Here is a 19,317-nt window from a genome sequence, read left to right as displayed (position 1 = left end):
TACTTTCAGTGACATGGAGAACAATTGATCACCCTCCTCTTTGTAACAGCCCTTAACATATTTGTAGACTATTAGGTTCGCCCTCACTCTTCTTTTCCCAATACCAACCATGCCCAGTTTTTTAACTTTTTTTCATAGGTCAGGTTTTCTAAATCTTTTGTCATTTTTGTTACTCTCCTCTGGACATTCTCCAATTTGTCCATATCTTTCCTAAAGGGTTGCATCCGGAACTGAAAACAGTACTCCAGCCGAGGCTACTCTATTGCCAAGTAGAGCAGGACAATTACCACGTATGTCTTACATATGACACTTCTGTGAATGAAGAATAATAGTGGTAATCCTTTTCCAAAGAGGAGGGGATTTTCCATCTCTAGTAGTTCCAGGGGGACAAAAATATCCAAAAGAGTAACCTTGACTAGATAATGAAAACCAGGATCATTATATGAATCATTAACTACTTTTGTAACCAGGGGAGTCTACACCCAGGCCAAAGGAAAAAAGTACTCAGTCTTTAATCTGCTTGGGATACAGAAGAACAGAAACAGCAAACAGGTGTTTGGGGGGGAAGGGGGAGGGGGGAGTGTGTGAGGCTCCAAATGATACTGAACTGCACCTGCAACTACAAAAGAATAGCTGATCCAGTGCTTTTAAACTATTCAACAGGAATTCCAGATTCCTGATGCGGTATTTCCATTAAGCTTCTTTACACCTCTATGGATTTCATCAATAATAAATTCACCAGGATCATTTTGTGTGGAATGGGTCAATCTGGCAGCAGCATTCATGTCAGGGTCCAAAGAAACTGGGGATGCAGTTTGTCGATATGTCAAAATCACAGTAATTCATGCAAGATATGCCATGTCAGATACAGTTAGAAAGGCTGTAATGTGCGAAGTAAGATGATGATGTTTATGTTCATGTGTTATATGTGTAATGGAAGTTATGGATATGTTTGATATATCTGTATTTCAAATTGTGCTGTGTCTGGGACACACCCCAGAAAGGATGGCTGCAGGGATATCCTGCTTAATGGCCCATTAAGAAATTCACAGGTACAAGGGGCCCATGGGGAGAAGCCAGGGATATACACCTGATGAATCACCAGGACTTACTCATGTGACTCTGGATTCCATTTTATTCCTGTAAATTTCCACAAGCAGCATGGCAAAGATCAAAGGACATAAAAGTCAGCTACCCAAGATCCATTTTGTCTTTAATCTATCTTTAGTCTCCAGCCTACCTCTGGATCAACTCATCTACAACCGAACTGAAGCTGTGAAACAAAGGACTGAGACCCATCCAGGTAATGGATGTACACCAGAGGGACTATACAAGCCTGCAAACTCCACAATTATTCTAGACACCTGATATATATGGACTTTCAAATCATTTGTATGTAACTGATTGATTTAATCCATTAACACTTCTCTTATAGTTTGCTTCTTTCTTTTTATAATAAACCTTTAGTTTTAGTTACTGAAGGATTGGCTAGCAGCATGGTATTTTGGGTAAGATCCAAACTTATATTGATCTGGTACTGTGGCTGACCCTTTGGGGTCAGGAGAAACCTTTTTGGTAAAGAGCATAGAGTTTTAAATAACTGATCTCTTTACTGGACCTAGTGGCTGACTGGGAGCCGGAGACTGAAATGCAGTAAATGGGGCTGTGTGTATTTTATTTTGGCTTCTTGATGACCAGTGCGGGGAATCAGAAGCATTGTTTGTGGCTGGTTGGGAAGTCTGACTTCAGTGTTACCCACCAGTGCTGGGAGAATCTGCTCTCCTTTTACAGCCTGCCCTGACCTTGGCATTTTCAGATTGCTACCCTAGGCACGAACCAGTCACAACAGGTTCTATGGCTCTCAGTTGCAGAAGGTGATTTACTTCCTCTCCAAGGATGTGCTCATGAGAGCGGCCCCTCAAGAGGAATGGGAAAATTCCCAGCATAGCTAGGAAGGGGATGGAGTATCCTTCTTTGATTATTTCCAGGACTCATCTGTCTGAAGTTATGAGCATCCAACATGGTAAGAATGGAGCTAGTCGGTTTCCAAACTGATAGTCTGTTTGCGATGTAGTTGGTAGGAACAGGTGAACTGGAAGAGTCATTCTCGGGTCCTCAACTGCACCTTCAAAATTGTTGTTGATTAGAAGATGCGCGAGATGTCGCTCCTTGTACAGCAGACTGTCTGCAGCTGTTGTGATTATTAGAAGGACGTTGATGGTGTCGTTGATTGTCAACGTGTCATTATGGGTAATGGGCTTAGGGTGTGGTATGAGAAGGAAGTTGGTATTTCTCTGATCTCCTCTTTTGCTGAGGAGTATATATCCCCAATGATTTTAGGGTAGTCCTTGAATCTTTGAGTGAATGCAGCAAGTTGTTGGTGCATTCAGAGAAGAGTTTTTACCCTTCAAATGGTAAATCTTCAACTCGTTTGTATTTCCTTTGGGAATCCTGATAAGTGCAGGCAGGATGCTCATCTCATGACTACCGAGGTAGCAATAGATTGGGCTGCCGTATTGGTGGAGTCTAGGGAGGCTTGGAGAGCTGTTCAGGCTATTAGATGTCCTTCAGCAATGAGAGAGAAGACCTGTTCCTTTTCGGCCTGAGGAAGGTCCTGGCATCGTTCCTCCACTTTAGAATATTTCAAGAGATTGTATTTGGCCATAATGGCCTCATAGTTGGAGATTCTAAATTGGAGGGTGGCAGATAAGTAAGATTTTCTCCCGAATAAGTCCAGTCTTTTCCATTAGCAATCAGGATGAGTGGATCAGGATTGAAATTGGTGGTTCTTCTCATGGACGGTGTTAACCACCAGGGAGTTTGGAGTTGGTTGAGAATAAAAATTCTGCATTTTTTGCAGGCATGCATTATTTCCTATCCATATATTTGCATGTAGGTGGGATAGAGGCTGGGGTCTGCCATACGAGATTGGCCAGTTCAAGTAGTGCTCCATTGATGAGTAACACAATTTTTGCTGTAGAGGTAATGTGGAGGATGTCGGTTAGTTCATGCTGCTATTCCTTGACCTTCTCTAATTGAATATGTAGTGCATCTGCCACCTTACAGAATAGAACTTGGAAATGCCTGAAGTCATTGGCTGCAGTGGGAGGTGGTGGCATGATGGCCTTATCTGGTGAGGATGAGAAATGTCATGCTGGTAATGTTTGTCTGTCATCTTGTTCTTCCTGTTCCTCCGGCTGTTTGTCTTGTTTTGTCTGTGGAGGGCTGTATCTCTGAAGGTTGGGAGAGTAAGAAGGATGGGATGGATGGACAATGCTGTGTTTGTTGTGTTGAGAGGTTGCCAAACTGAAGTCTGTACATACCCCAAGGATCCCAGTATGGCCAATTTGGTGGGAGGTGAATGTGGGATTGTGTCCAGGGAGGCCCCTGCCAAGGTTGCATTCATTGAGTTGTTGAAGGGTGTGCATGTGAGTCCGATGTTATTTGTCCTGATGCTGGTTGAGCGATGGATTCAGTATACTCCTCTTCTTCATCCTCTATGTCACTAGGAAAAGGAGGAACATTTCCTACTGGGGAGAATGAGGCATGGTTTGACTCCGGTGACAACAAGACTGGTGTTAAGTTTGGTCTCAGGAGTGGAGATTCAGAGATATCAGATACACTTAGATCTGAGACGTGTCTCAATTCATGTAGAATAGATGCCATTAATGGTGCCGATGTAAAGCATGGTGCCATTGTATGTGACCTAGTAAGGCCAGCAACAGGTGATAGTGAGGATTTTTTTTGGAGCCATTGGTTTTTGTCAGTGCCAGGAGCTTTGCTGGTGTCAGCAGCTTTGGTGCGAATGATTTTGTCGGTGCTGATGTCTTCACTGGTGCTGACAATTTGGTCAGTGCTGACGATTTTGTCAGTGCCAATGTAAGTGCTGGTGGCTTCTTTGGAGCCATGAAAGATCTCAAAGCCATAGATGAGGTAGAGGGCTCATTTTGGTCGGTACTATCAGAGGGTGACAATAAGTGTTGATGGTCTGTCCTGGCATGGTTTTTCTCCTGAGAAACTGATGAACTTTGTCTATTTGCGGGGCCATATCCTTTGTGAGGAACTATGGACTCTATGGATCTAGCCAGGGTCAGCATTCTCGAAGTTTGCAGCTCAGGATCTGAGGAAGGGGCTTCTCTTTTATTGCTCTCCGCCCTGTCAGAAGATGCTTTTCGTTTGTTTGGGCATAGAGAGAGGGGGTCAGTAGATGATCTTGTTGACTGTGATGATCTGACCGGAGATGAAGGAGACCCCGGATCCGACACAGCTCGGAGGGACTTTTCAATTAGGATCACTTTGAACCTAATGTCCCTGTCTTTTCTTGCCCCTGGTTTTAGATCAAGGCAGTGGAGAGCACTTTGGAAACACATGATTCTCTCCCAGACAACAAATACACTGTGCATGGCCATCCATTATGGGGAATGTGGCTCCACATGACACGCACCTCTTGAAACTGGGGACCCAGGCATAGGGATGAGGTGATAGCTTCCCTTTCAGGTGGAAGGGAAACAAGGAAAGGAAACCTACTCTATATTAAAATGGATTTTATTTTTCTTAAGAAAAAGAAAAGGAAAAAGAGAAAAGCAAAATCTAAACTAGCTATGTAAGGGAAAGATGACTATTGCAGTATTTAAAGAAAAGAAAAAAACAGGCTCTGCTAAGAGTTCCATTCCAGACTGCAGGTGGGAGAGAAGAAGCTGAGGGCGGTCGGACTGCACAGCACTATTCATACTTTCCACACATTGCGCGAGGCTGGGGAGGTGTGCATATGCAGTCCAACAGGCACTGCTAGTGAAGATCTCCGACTCCAGACGCAAATGCACTGCCACACCTACAATGGAGCACCCATAGTGACATCACTCGAAGAAGATTTTGAGAGCTCATTAAAAAGGGTCTGTTGAAATACAAGTGTTAACATCTAACAAACTAACTCCTGCAAGCTTACTAGAAGATAATGTAAAGGGGAACACATTTTACTGATGCAATGGACAGACCTCAGCTGCCCAGATCACAAAAAAATCCCTGATCCACAGCCTAAATAGAGAAATCTGTTTAATTACAGGAAATCCTATTAAACTGATCTTCCTTGTAAAGGATGAAATGACCAACTCCAGAAGGCTAGAGAGAGTATAATGAATACAGAGTTTAATTAGGGCATACTGCTAGCTCACTATAATCTATTAATTAGTATTCCCAGTTTCTACATCTCATTGAGTGTTTCACTTTGCTTTTAAATTGCACCCTTCCTTTTTTGAACCAAAGTTACACAATCCCAGCATTGTGATGATAATTATAGTGGGTGTCTAGAGAACAGAGTCCTGGCAATATCCTTAAATGTTTAATTAGGGCGCTGGTGGGGGGGAAGGAGTGGAGAAATTATATGGAAAAAAAAAATCAGTGTTCTCCCATCTCTATGTATATTGTTTTTATAGCATAATAATTCACTGACTGTTCCATTCCAAAGATCTTGAGTTACTGAAAAGCCAACTATAGGCTATATGTTGCCTTCAAGAATTTCATAAGGCCCTCAAATAATGTAAAATGTATTTCAATATTAAATTTTATTAAGAAAAAACAATTTTTCCAAATCTGTTCTATATACAAATGGGAATACCTTCTCTTGAAACTAATGACCTTATTTAAAAATTAAGTATTTAACTGCAAATAACATTTGAAGGTCTTGACCGCACCACAAATCTTGATAAGCAATCTGAAATATAAGTACTGTAGGAGAGCAGGTTTAATTCTGCTGCAGTTCCAGTTTAATCAACAGAAGAACTTTACATATTAGGAAATCTTGCAAATTTTTTTTATTCAAAGTGAGTTAGTTTTTGCTCCTTTTGAGATTGATCATTTCAGTAAGACATACCAGAATGCACCGTACCAGGATAGTGCCCTTTTTCATGAGTTCCATGTCTTCATAATGCTATAAACCATCATGACACACCTGTTGTGCCTTATTGCTTAAACAAACTTTCAATTTTTTCCAAACCAAAGTTATTTTGATGCTAAACCAGTATTAGAGCCAGCAAAAAGGATTAAATATCTCAAACTGGGTTTCCAGTGTAACCAATTGTGACTGTAAGCAAAATGAATGGAAGTTCAGAAACATCGAGTCTTGAATTAACTCACTTTAAACCACACTGACCTGGAAATAGAAAACAATGCATCTTAGACATGTGTCAGTCACTTTATTTTTTGCAGCAGTTTCCCCCACATCCACCTTCCAAACCTAAAAACAAGGATTGGCTAAAGAAGTGAGCATGCCAGTAGACCTTGAAGGCTCAAATCACATCTGAAATAGAGCCAACATTTTCTTTAAAAGACATGAGACAGATGAAAACTCAATAGGGAAGCATCCTGATTGTTGTGAAAAATCAACCCCAATTAGGGGTAAACTCTGGGACTGCATACAGGACTGGTTTGCCATGTGAAAAAAATATTTTTCTTAAAGGAAAGGACAAGTGGTTCCCCAACTTAATTGGCCAAAGTAATAGCTAGAAAGTATAAAGGACAGAAGTCAAAAGGGATGGAGGTTACTTGCTCAAAAGAAGTAACAAAGACTTCAAAATTAAGCGGAGATTCTAAAGAGATACCTCTGATCTCACTGGTGTGGGTTTAGATAGGAAGCTACACTGAATTATTTTAACTAGAGAGTGAGAACTTACCATAAAGTCTTCAATCGTAAATCTGTTGTGATAATTAGGCTTACAAACTTACCCTAATTGTAAGTTCAACAGTAAAAAGCGAAAGTTCATAGTGTCACAATAACCTATAATAAAACTACTGATGGGAAAAGTTGGAAAAGGGAGACAGACTGAATTAGGACAAACAAGCAGTCCTACGGATATAATTCAAGTACTGTATTAAGATCATGCCTGGTAAACAAGAACAGAGAGAGACTGAAAATCAATTAACCAACAGTGTAACACTGGAAATTAGGAATAACTGGTAGACGAAATAATGAGGGGATGAGCTATTCCACACATCACTGTTTTTTGGAGTTCTTAAAAAAAAAAAAAAAAAAAAAAAGATTAGGAGAAAAACTGGCTACTGAAATGACCTTCACAATCATGGCTGCCACCTCCACCCTGTCCTGGGACCCCAGTCCTCCATCATCCTCATCGTAAGAAATGTTCTCACCAGACCAGGACAGAGAGAGGGAGCCAAATGACATCATCACTTTCAAGAGCTCAAGCTGAACACCATCTGGGATGTAAAACTGTCTCCCCACACCCTGTGTATCCTTTTCCTTCCCTACCTTATTTCTTTTCTTTCCTATCTCTCTCCTTTTCTATTCCATCTAACAAAAGTCTGGCTTAGCCAGCCAGGACTGTACATTTCATAACACTACTGTAAGCCTCTGATCAGACAGAGGCAGCTAAAAGCCATGCCCTAAACAGCTTGTCTCCCTCACCAACAAAAGCTGGTCCAATAAAAGACAATATTCACACACCTTGTCTATCTAACAGACTGTCCAACAAGTTTCCTTCTAAAAACTCTTTGCAGTTAAAGGAAAAGGAAATGGGATGCTGTTAAAATTAAATCCTTATTTTACACTTTACATTTCAAATGCTTTAACTGTTTTTCCTTTTGGCATTTTTAATAAAAGGTCAAAAGTATTTTTAATTGTGTGTTTACCATGATACTAATCAGGCTGAGGCCTCTGTATACCAAACCCTGAATCTGGTTTATAACCGTTTAATGTTGGACATTGAATGGGTTATGTTAACGCCTTTGGTCCAATAGAGCAAACCCTAATACCTCCATAGGCAGAAATTTAATCTTTAGGCATGCCAGAAGAAAAAAAAAATCTAGATTCTTAAAATTCTCTACCACGGATTCATTCACTTTTAGTTGGATAGGTAATTAGAAATTAATAAAACTGCAGCACAGAAAGTTTAATGTCCAATCTACTCTACTAAATCAGAGCTTAACAGTTGTTAAACGGCTGCAGCCCAAACAGTTGGATTTAGTTTGTATAGACATGGATAGATTGCATTATCAAACTAACAACAACAACAAAAATCACACCCATGTCATAAAAACACCAATTGCAGAAAGAATCAAAATAGGCACAAACTCTCTGTAAGAAGCCAACTTAAAAGCAAAAAGGTGAGCTCTAACTTCTAGGAGGTAAAATGATGTATCTAATATAGTCAGGCACTCCAGTCTAATCTATGCTACAAGTAGTACTCAGTTGCTGACTAAGAGGTACAGCTGAACAAGTGCTGAATAAAGTCTAAACAGCAAGTGCAGCCAAGGAAACACTGTTCCTAAAATGATACCCAACACACTTTGTCCTTGGCTTCACTTGCAGTCTAACAATGATCGATAGCAGTTCAACAGAGCCCACTGTCAGCAACTGGTACCTTTTTTAAAACACGTGAGGTTGCAGATATTTCGGTAGTGCTTATTGCTGTACTATCAATAAAGATCAATTGAGAATAACCTGATATATAAAGGGAAGTAAATGAACTGGGACATACTACATGACACACAACAGCACATCAGATGACCCATGTTCAGAACTTGGAATTCTGATTGCATAACTTTTGTTCAACAAGTGGCATTATGGTTAGAAAAATACTCTTTTTTACTTGTTCCATTACTTTCGGGAAAGTCCCCAACCGATTCTACATATCTAACCTAGAGGTGGAATCCAGAATTGATCCAAGTCCCCAAGAAATGAACAGAAACAACCCACTATTTCAGTCCTACTCTCTCCCACTCGAACCACACACAATTCAACAATGACCTTGCATAACTTACCTGATTTTCATCCTGCACAACTCTATACTGTTCCTTCCAAATGGTGATTTTGGAAGCTTCATCTTTTCTCAGGGCTCTCTCCTTCTTTAGTTCAGGACTCCAGAAGGTCTTGATGCTGTTCATTGATGAGCTCAGCTTGCTTTCTTTCACCTCCACATCCTTGCGCAACAAATCATTTTCCCGGAGCACCTCTTTGAGCTGTGTCTGAAGATCCATTATAGTGTTATCCCTGGCCTGGCGCAATGAATGAGGCACAGTGGATGCCATGCTCACTGGAGGGAGGTGGTGGTCTCCAAAAGCAATAGTATCACTGGCAACCCCACTACTGGCAATATTGGGGCTGCTACCCATAGCAGTCATTCTAACACCATAAGGCAGACGCCCCCCAGACCGGCCAAGAGTCATGGTGCTTTTAGGGGTGTCAGCACCCACGTTCTCATGGTCACTTAGATACATAGGGCCAGATGTGGCATAGGCAGCATTTAAGGATTGAATATTTTCCATGGAAAGCGTTTTCCCACCTCCACCCCCAGCACTGCTTCCAGAGCTCCCACCTGTGCTGTTGGTTCGACGATGACCCAGGCGGGGGGATCTTGGCAACCTCGGTGAACGCCCAGGACTCTGGTTGCTTGGTTCAACCTTCCCAACTGATCGAGCACTTCCATACATGATGGAACTGGTGGTGTGATATAGGTGTCAAGCTGGAATGAGATACAGTATGAGGTTTTTTCTATGGTTGTAAGTCAGCTTAAGGCCAATCACAATTTATAATAGATCCAGTTGTCCATTTCTGAAGTCACATGGTCATGGTATTTGGGATCATATCTGTATCAATTAAAAAAAACAAAACAAAAAACATTCAGTATCCAATTTCTCAAAAAAAAAATTTTTTTTAAATCTCCATTTTGCCCCACACAAGCAGAAAGTGCCCTCCATTAGTTACTTCCCAATTTCTCCAAAATACTTCCCACTACTTGAAGTTGTCAAAAATGCAATTTTTCAAAACCCCAAGAATCTAACTTAAAGCATGTTTTATGATTTCACCTCTTTGCTGTCACTGTAAAATAACAAACCCAACAGAAAGGTCTCCATCATTTTTAAGATAATTTCTTTTGCTATGGCCAGGATCTAAACTTCAAAAGAAGTCTAATCTTTTCCCCTTTAAAATTGCTCTCCTCCCTCCTTTAACTGTAGCTTCTGTCAGGAAACAACTTCATAACCAAACTTGAACCCACTTAACGATTAGGAATCTTTCCTAGTCAAGTGCCCCAGCTTCTGCAACCTGAGCTTTCATTTAAAAATAAAGTCTCTAGACCCCATGGCTCTAAAGATGATCCTCCAAATGTGAACCTAGTATAAACTAATATAGTAGTTTTTCCAAATTCACTTGCAGACAGTTTCAGGGCCTCAGCCACTTCTCAAGGGTGTCTTTTCAATTTTCACTGCTGCCATTCAGAACTCTGTGGTCAGCAGTGACACAGACAAGAGTCAAGTCATTGTTGCTGCCAGTGAAGCTCTAAGCAGCAATAGATGCAGGCACTAAAACTATTATGTTGCAAGAACTCCCTCTGCAAACAACAAAGCATGACAAGGACAGCAGAGACCTCTTTATCACTCATGCAGCAACTCAGGGGCGGAGGAGGATAGAGGCAAAAGTGTTCCTTCTTCCTTTCAGCAGCTATGAGGCGATTGCAGAAAATGCTGGGAGTGCACACCAAGTTTATCAGATATCTACTAGCCAGGAGTTGATAAAGATGTAGCCCCTAAGAAGAGTCCAGGGACAGTATCCTCCTCTTTCCAAGCAGCTCAAGCAAGGGTAAGCTGATACTCACCTGTGCATTGCCTCTGGACACTATCCAGACCCTGCCCCTTCCACCCCATCTTTTACAGGTATGACTGGCCCTCTGGCTATGATGTGTCTGACAAAATTTCCAAGCCCTATCCATGAAGATATGTTTGTGATGAAGTGATGTTTCTGGGTGAGCAGATGGAAGAGACTGATGAGATAAGTTAGAAAAGAGAAAATGGTACTAAAGGAGCTGTTTAGATAAATGGAAGGAGAAAAAATATAGGGGAGTTACAAAAGTTGTAACAATCAAGTTTCAATTAAATGTTTTCACGTGTTCACAATTTTGGTAACAATTTTGTTCACTTCAATCCTTTCTTGAATAAGTGATCACAATGTGTCTAAACAGTTAACTGATGCACTAAGTTTGGCAATAATGTTGCTAAAACTTACTTGAAAACCTTAGGCATAGAAAAAAGGCAAACAACTCAGTTTATAACACAGTAAGCTATTTGGCTACCAAAACCAAAGCACAACAGCCCACAGATTTTTAAAGAATAGTCAGGAATTAGAGTTGGAAAAGCCTTCTTAGTTCACTCATGTGAGTCAGAGGAGGATTCTTCCCCTTCACTGTAAAGTCTACAGTCTCTTGGCCAGCTTAATTTTAACTGTCAAGAGACTATGCACTAGATCTTGAAATAGAACAGCAAAGTAACCCATTTCTTTGTACAAGAACTTGAAACAAAATCAGTTTGATTAAGTCATGTTCAGTGTCTGGACTACTAGCTTATTCATTACCGCATCACCACACTGAATAAGCGCATGCAAATCAGATTACACTATTTCCAAAACAATATCTGAAGAACATTCATTGAGGGCTTGGATCCACACAAGGACTCAGGAAAGTTAATCCAAATTAACTAAAGTTTTGAATTTCAAGCAGCTTAATCAAACCACATTAAATATGTGAACATACTCATTCAAAACTGCAATATAGCCTTAGTATGGTTCATTTGAGCTAAACCTAATTAAGGCCACTTCGAGTGTTGTTCATCCGAGTTCGAAGATTACCATGACATCACTGATTGGTTTGTTTTCTATGAACACTTCAGGCCAATTTGGGCTTTGAACTGTTTGTGGCACACTGAGCAAGAGATGCCATTATGGGTTACTTGATCAACAGCGGACATTTTGCTGTTATGAGATTTACTCTGCTGGAACTTCTGCTCTGTCTCAGTAGTTCTACTCTGCTCACAGACTGTGGCTCCAGCATGGATGAGACTTTGCTGGGTAGAATGATCCTGAACGAGACCTTCCCAAAACTCTGGATCAATGCTGAAATGCCTCAAGGGTAACTTGAGGAAGTCTTTGAAACATTTATTTTGGCCTCCCTGAGAGCGCTTTCCCTCCTTTACCATAAAATATATTCTTTAGCAGTCGCTCATCTAACATTCTGGTGATATGGTCTGCCCATCTTATCTGTGATTTATTCAACAGAGTAGGGCAATACCTACTTGCCCATATGAGAACATCACTATCTGGAACCTTGTCTTGCCATCTTATCCTCAACAGTTTCCTCAGACAGCCCATGTGAAAGTGATTCAGCTTCCTAACACGGCATCTGTACACCGTCCAGGTTTCACATGCATATATCAAAGTTGGCAACATGATGGCTTTGTAGACATTGTTTTGTTTGTTAGCTAATGCCTCTGCACTCCCACACATTTGCACGTAGTCTACCAAAGGCCACATTTGCTTTGGCAATTCTGGCACAGGTTTCATCATTGATGCGAACTGCTCATGACAGTGTACCACCAAGGTAGATGAACTTGTCCACTGCTTGGAGGATTTGGCCATTCACTGTGATTGATAGTAGGATCTACATAAAGCTTCCCTGGTGTAGGCTACTACATCACTTCTGCCTTCTTGATATTGATTGAGACACCAAAATTGCCACAAGTTGTAGAGAAATAATCCATACTCCGCTGCATGTCAAGACTCAGATTTGGCACTCAGGGAACAGTCAACAGCAAACAGAAGATCATGAACAGTCACTTTCTGAACTTTTGTCTTTGCCTGTAGTCTCCTCAGATCCAAAAGCTTTCCATCAGTCTGGTATCTGATGCCAATCCCTGTGTCAATCAAGAAAAGCATCTGTAAGCATGGCGGAAATCATCATACTAACGAGAGTTGGGGCCAACACACAGCCCCGCTTGACTCCACTGGTGACTAGGAATGATTCAGATGGCTCACTATCATCCATAATGCGAGCAAACATACCATCATGGAATTGCTGAACCATTTAAATTAATTTATCCAGGCAACTGAATTTTGTCATGATCTTCCAACGGTTCTCCTGACTGACTGTATCAAATGCTTTTGTCAGGTCAATGACAGTCACATACGGATTGGCGTTCTGTTCCAGGTATTTCTCCCGAAGTTGATGAGCTGCAAACACCATGTCTATGACCCCATGACCTTTCCTGAAGCAACACTGACACTCAGGCAAAAGCCCTTGTTCAATGTGTTGCACAAGGTGATTCAGCAGAATTCTGGTGAGAATTTTGCTAGCTATTGACAACAAGGAGATTCTCCGATAGTTATTGCAGGATTGTCTGTTACTTTTCTGCTTGTACAAGTGAACAATGGATGCATCCTTGTACTTCTGGGGTGTAGTTCCTTTAGTCCACATTGACCGTAAAAATTCATTTTCAAAGGCATGTGCAAGCCTTTAGCCTTCTGCTAATATAGCATCTGCTCCAGGTGCTTTACCATTTGATAGCAGGTCAATCACTTTCACAATTTCAGTCAGTGTTAGGGGAATCAGCAAGAGATATGTTGATATCTATCTGGGGCAGTTGCCTCCTCACGATTAGATTGTTGATTGAGGATGTTGTTAAAGTGTTCTGCTCACTTTTGCAATATCTTTTCTTTGTCAGTGAGCTTTGTAGTGCCAAAGACATTCAGTACTGGAGATATTCCAGATGACTGTGGCCCGTAGATTGTCCTCAGACCATCATACAAGTTCTTTATACCATTACGGTTTGCATAGGACTGAATCTCATCTGCCTTGTGGCTCAGCTATGAGTTTTTGCATCTCTCTAAGTTTGCATCGGACAGTCCACTTGATGTTGTTGAAGACTGCCTTGTTAGACGCTGAAGTGCTGTCTCCTAAGCAGGCCTTGTGGAACCTATGTTTCTCGTTCGACAGGTTTGATGAAAACTATACCAATATAGGGAGGCTATCTTGATGTTTACGTGTGATGGAAACCAGGGTGTTGGATGCAGCTGGGTACACAGTCTCTAAAGGATGTCCAATTTTCCTCAATGTTATTCGAGTTCTCATCAATTGTTACAAGTTAGTTGCACAGTTCTTCAACAAAAGCCTGTTTCACAGTCTCCTATTTCAATTTGGAGATACAGGTATTAAGCTTTTTGGATGCCTTTTTTACCTTGTGGTCATCTACAACGATGTATCCAGATATTCACCTTAGAGACTATAAGGCTGTGATCAGTCCAGCATTCTGCACTTCTCATGGCCTTTGTCACTAACATCCTGTGTCTCTCTTCTCCTGATGATGACACAGTCAATGAGAGGCCAGTGCTTGGAGCGTGGATGCATCCAAGATGTCTTGTTACAGTTTGACAAGTGAAAAACTGAACTGGAAATGAGAAGATCATGTTCAGTGCATTTCCTCACCAGAAGGAGCCCATTGCAGTTACATTTCCTGAGGCCATTTTTTCCAGTCACACCTGGCCATGCCTGGTAATCTGTGCCAAGTCTAGCATTGAAGTCACCAAGGATGATAAGCTTGTCTGCCTTCAGCACTTCTGCAGTAAGGGATCCCAGGTCTTTGTAAAACTTGTCCTTAATCGCATCTGGGTTGATCATTGTGGGTACATAGCACTGATACTTGCACATCTGTTCCCCAAAATTAGCATTAGTCTATCATTCACACTCTTTGGGAAATTCGTAAGCTTGCTGATTAGCTTTATTTTGATGGCAAACCCAACACCAGCTTCACGTCGCTCTTCTCTTCTACAGCCACTCCAGAAGAAGGTATAGCTGGCTCCTTTTTCAGTAAGTTGTCCTCCTTCAGCTAAGCAAGTTTTGCTCAGGGTTGGTACCTGGATGTTACATCTGGCAAGTTCTCTACCAACTAGAGCTGTTCTTCTCTCTGGTCTCTCTCTGGCTGTTATGCAGTCCATTAATGTGCATACATTCCAAGCACCAATGGTAAGTGTTGTCACTTTTGTCTTTTTTCTATTATTTGTCTTTTTGTGTGATTTTCAACTATTATAGTGGGATCTTCATCAGCCACAGTATGCTGACTATCGTTAAGGTGAAGAAGACAATGTTTAGTATACCTTTTCTAACCCCTTCCTCATACTACAGAGGTGAGCAATGTGATCCTAAATAGGACTGCTCAGTCACACCCAGGAGGCTTCCAAGTTCCCAGTGCTGCTTCAGTCCTGTGAAAAGTGACTCTATACCCTGAGCCGCCTGTGTGCAGGTCTACAGCTACAGCTCCCAGTGTATCCAAACCCTGCTGCTTTGCTGCTCACCCATCACCACAGGACTTGGGGGGGGATGAGTAGTTTACATCATGACTAGCGTGTGAATTGGATTTAAGTGAGGGAAAGTTGTGCAGTCTCTGTCACACTCTCAGGCCTGTCTGACATGAGAGTGGAAGGCCATCAGGGCCTGCTAAACCTGAACTAATATCTGAGGCTGTCCACACAGCTCTTACCATCCACCTTCACAGCCGGGGAGGTAAGCATGTCTGCTTGACTACCTCATCCCCAGAGAAGATTTTCCAGAGGGAGGCAAGAATAGTTGTCCACTCTGGTCAGTGATAGATGGTACCATCCGACTTCAGTAGCAGGCATAGCCTGACCTGTCTTTGTTTGGACCGCACTTTATCTGGAACCTCACCTCAGATATGTTTGCCAAGAGTGGCCCTAGAAGGAGTACAAGGCTTCAGACAACGTAGTTCTGAGGGTCATTGGGACACACAAACCGCTCCATCACAACAAGGTAACAGTCCAAGGAGAGGAGCCACTTACGAGTATACCCACACAGCACACTAAAACCAGGCTGTGACTCAGGTTTAAGATTTAAAAACCCTTCCATCCACACAGAAATCAGTCCGACTTGGGCCCACAGACCCTGCTAGGGAGGTGGATCAGAGCCCAAGTCCCTGCTATGACATGGGTCAAAGCCCAGGCATTTTACAGTGTGGATGCAGATCAAGTGCAGGACACCAGACTCATGTCTAGAGAGTCTGCCAACACTATCCCACAATTATCTGGAGCGGTGTTTCTCAGCTCTTCCATCCCAAAACTTCCCACTCGCTTCAGAGGAAAAGGAAGAAACCATCTGGTTCAAATGCAGCTACTTGGCATTTACTCTGGGACCATCAGAATATCAATGTCTGAAAGTGCTGAAAAACCAGATCTAGTGACTAGACCTCTCATAAGCCCCTCCAGTCCCTAGGAAAGAGATATTGTGACAGAGTGCTGAGAGCCAGCATCTAACCCAGCATTCTGGTCATTCAGACACTTAACTAGTTCCCCCAGAAAAGCCCTGATTAGGTAATTAAGTCTTCCCTTCCCAATCAGACTGCTGGCTGATGAGCTAAGGGGCTAATTATCCCATCAACTGAGAAGGTAGTTAAAAAGCACAGGAAAGACAACCAAAGGGAGAAAGAGGGGCTAGCAAAGCCCAGGGGATGTCAGGTCTCTGGCTGATGAAATCACTTCCTCTCCCTGGAGAAAGTGCTGAGATTGAAGGACACTGTAAACAGAACTGCTGCACGAGGATTATACGAATGCCTTGGTGGTGGAAATATAAAAACCCAGAGGTATTGACAATCAAGAGGCGTCCAAGACTATCTTGTCATGACCCCCTACCAAGAGAGGAGCTTGCCCAGTTACAGATGTAGAAATCATTTCAACTGAATTTTGTGCATGCATTTCCCCATGATGTGATCTGGTTTTCAGTACTGCTCCACAGGACAGGTGAAATGGCTGCTGTATTGTACGTGAATAAAATAAAGCCCGATGATAAAAAGTATCATGTTTTGACCCTGAATGAAAGCAGCCCCTTTGATAAAGTAGAAAATTTTTTTAATCACAGTCAATAATGGGCTTTTTTCCTTTCAAAGCACTTTCATTGCACAGGGAAAACATGCCACCAGCAGCCTGGAGGAGATTTACATATTGCAGGTAAAAAGCAAGTCAAAGATGAGTTGATGGGAGAGACTCTAGATAAAATGAATCAGCAACTAGAGTTCAAGAAGGATCAAATGACTATCAGAAGGATCAAATGACTATCAAACGGATAAGGATGCAAGAAAGGTGGAAGGAGAGAGAAAAGCTGCACAGCATGAGGAGAGATTAGTGGACATATTCATGGAGCATGACTGGAGGTTGAAGAAGGAAGACAGAGTGCAGCAGATGATCTGTTTGGGCAATTATTTGAGCTCCTGGCTACCAGACTGCAGGCTCCACTGCTACCTTCAACTCCTACATCAGCCTCAGGCCCCCAAATCCCCACCCCGCTATCATGCCTTGCAGACTATGTAGCCTTTGGACAATTCAGTGGTTGGATGGACCATGTCACAGGCAATGAACAGTACCACTTGGAACAGACATATGTACCTTCTGTGCATCCATCCATTCCTGGTCCTCACATGTAAAACACACCAGAAAGACCAAGGAGAACAGAGATAGGGGACACCCAGGAATAGCTGGCCACGTCATTTGGTAACATATACCTTTAACTGTTTTGACACTGAGTTTGGTTACTGTGTTATACATTTTGATGGCAGCTGGTCTCCCTTGTTCTTACATTGCTATGTAAATACATGTGTAAAATAAAAAAAAATAAAAAAGTGTTGAATTTGCAGACAAGGCTACAATAGCAAGTTTTATTATACATAATGTTAAAAGTGACAAGCTTTAGTAAATGTAATCATATGCCCATTCTTTAGAAGTGTTAGAATGAAAATAAAAAAACCTGTCATCACAGTAATCCATAAACTGTAATCTTAAATACATGGCCAGTGTTCACAAAAATGCATAGCATCTGCATACATTTCTGAAAAGTGTTTTCAAAATTTGTAATATATAATACCAACACATTTTTCTAAAAGCCCATAGCTGCCCCAAACCCATACACAGCCCAACTTCAAATACCATTTCATTTCCTCTCATGCATGGGACCATGCAAATACATTATGTTGGTGCACAAAGTACCTCTGATTTCCATTGCACAAGTGGATCCAGCACCAGTGATGACAGATTATCTGTCTGGCTGCAGGTACCAGTTCAGAAATCCAGTACTATCTTGAGTCCATTCCTGGCAAACAGGTTCTCCCTCCTCCTCACAAACATCGTGCAGAACACACCAGGTCACAATAACGTGGACTGCACTACCTACACTAGCATCCAAGTGGTTTTGAAAGCAGCACCAACGGAATTTCATTCTGCCAAATGCCCATTTCACCATCCTCCCACAGCTACCGTATGTGTAGCTGAACCGTCTTTTACCAGGTCCTCCAAATTAGTCTACGGTTCCATAAGCCATAGCAGAGTGTAAGTGGGGTCCCCTAAAATAACAGGGGAGATAGTGACTCTGTCTAGAACCATATCATTTGGTGGGAATTACGTCCCAGCTTGTCCATGAAGATAAAGTCCTGATCTTGAGAACACCCTAGTTAGTAGCCAGGTATCTGGCCCTGTGGTCAACCAGGGACTGCATAATGATAGAGTACTCTCTACAGTTTATGTACTCACGCACTCCTTATGAAGGGCAAACTATAGGTACATGAGTTCCATCAGTGGCACTGGTGTAGTTTGGAAAGCCCCTTCTCTCAAAGGCACCAACTATTTCAGGAACATTTGTAATGCCCACCACCTCTGGGTACATCACAATCCTGATCACCTCACAAACCTAGGCCACAATAACCTCCACAATTGGTTTGTCAACACCAAACTACTTAGGCAGGGACCTATAGCATTCTGGGGTAGCCAGCTTCCAAATGCCTATAGTGACCCACAACTGGAATACCATGGCCTCCTTCATGCAGATGATGTGGTGCTGGGGGTTGGGGCAAGCTGATGCAACCCTCAAGGAACATCTGCTTCTTCATGAGAAAGTTATGGACCCACTGTTGGTCATCCCAGGTCTGCATAATGATGTGATCCCACCAGTTTGCACTTGTGGCCCTGCTCCAGAAGGGCCAGTGTACATATGGGGAAATCTGCAGCTAAGGCAACAGGTTTGAGCAGCATCAACTGGGTCACAATTCACGTCAGTATCTCCCCCTCTAAAAGGTGCCTTTGGTAGGTCAAAAATTGCCATTGAAACATCCACGATCATCTCACAGATTCTGTGTGTGATTCCAGGAACAGAATTGACAGCATGAAGTGGGAAAGATCTTCCACTGGGTCAGGATCCCCATTGATGGCTCCAACTGCCAGGAGCACGTGGACACAAAATGGCTCAGCTAGATGTGTTGGCAGGCTAAAACTACACAAAACACTTCTGATCAGCTCCTACAGGCTGCACAGACAAGTTCTCTCACAACGAAACAAGCCCTAGAGTGGATACAGCTGGAAAGGGCACTAAGAATGCTGGGATATTATAGCATGTGCCCACAGAAGCTGAAGTTCTATCTATCTCAAGTCTGTATAGTGCAATATGGATCCATCAGCACAATTGAGAGACCCAGGTTTCCAATGCAATGCGGATG

At 42.2% G+C, this 19,317-nt stretch overlaps 1 protein-coding gene across 13 annotated transcripts in view; it reads right to left on the bottom strand.

The window, feature by feature from the left end:
- Positions 1–19,317, bottom strand: part of ERC1 (ELKS/RAB6-interacting/CAST family member 1) — a 530,012-nt gene that overhangs the window by 483,863 nt on the left and 26,832 nt on the right. For 11 of the 13 annotated variants that reach the window (XM_067536284.1, XM_067536288.1, XM_067536285.1 and 8 more), the window contains exon 2: positions 8,773–9,597. In XM_067536284.1, coding sequence (XP_067392385.1) covers positions 8,773–9,441 — 669 coding nt within the window. In that variant the 5' untranslated portion in view covers positions 9,442–9,597. The remainder of the gene's footprint in view (positions 1–8,772; positions 9,598–19,317) is intronic. The other 2 variants (XM_067536290.1, XM_067536292.1) reach the window with 2 other exon arrangements.

This window comes from Emydura macquarii, unplaced genomic scaffold (assembly GCF_026122565.2).
Source record: "Emydura macquarii macquarii isolate MOO-44397 ecotype Brisbane River unplaced genomic scaffold, CSIRO-AGI_Emac_v2 contig_3530, whole genome shotgun sequence".
Classification (NCBI taxonomy): Eukaryota; Metazoa; Chordata; order Testudines; family Chelidae; genus Emydura; species Emydura macquarii.
Note: the sequence above shows the minus strand (reverse complement) of the source record. Positions and strands in the feature narration are given on the sequence as shown.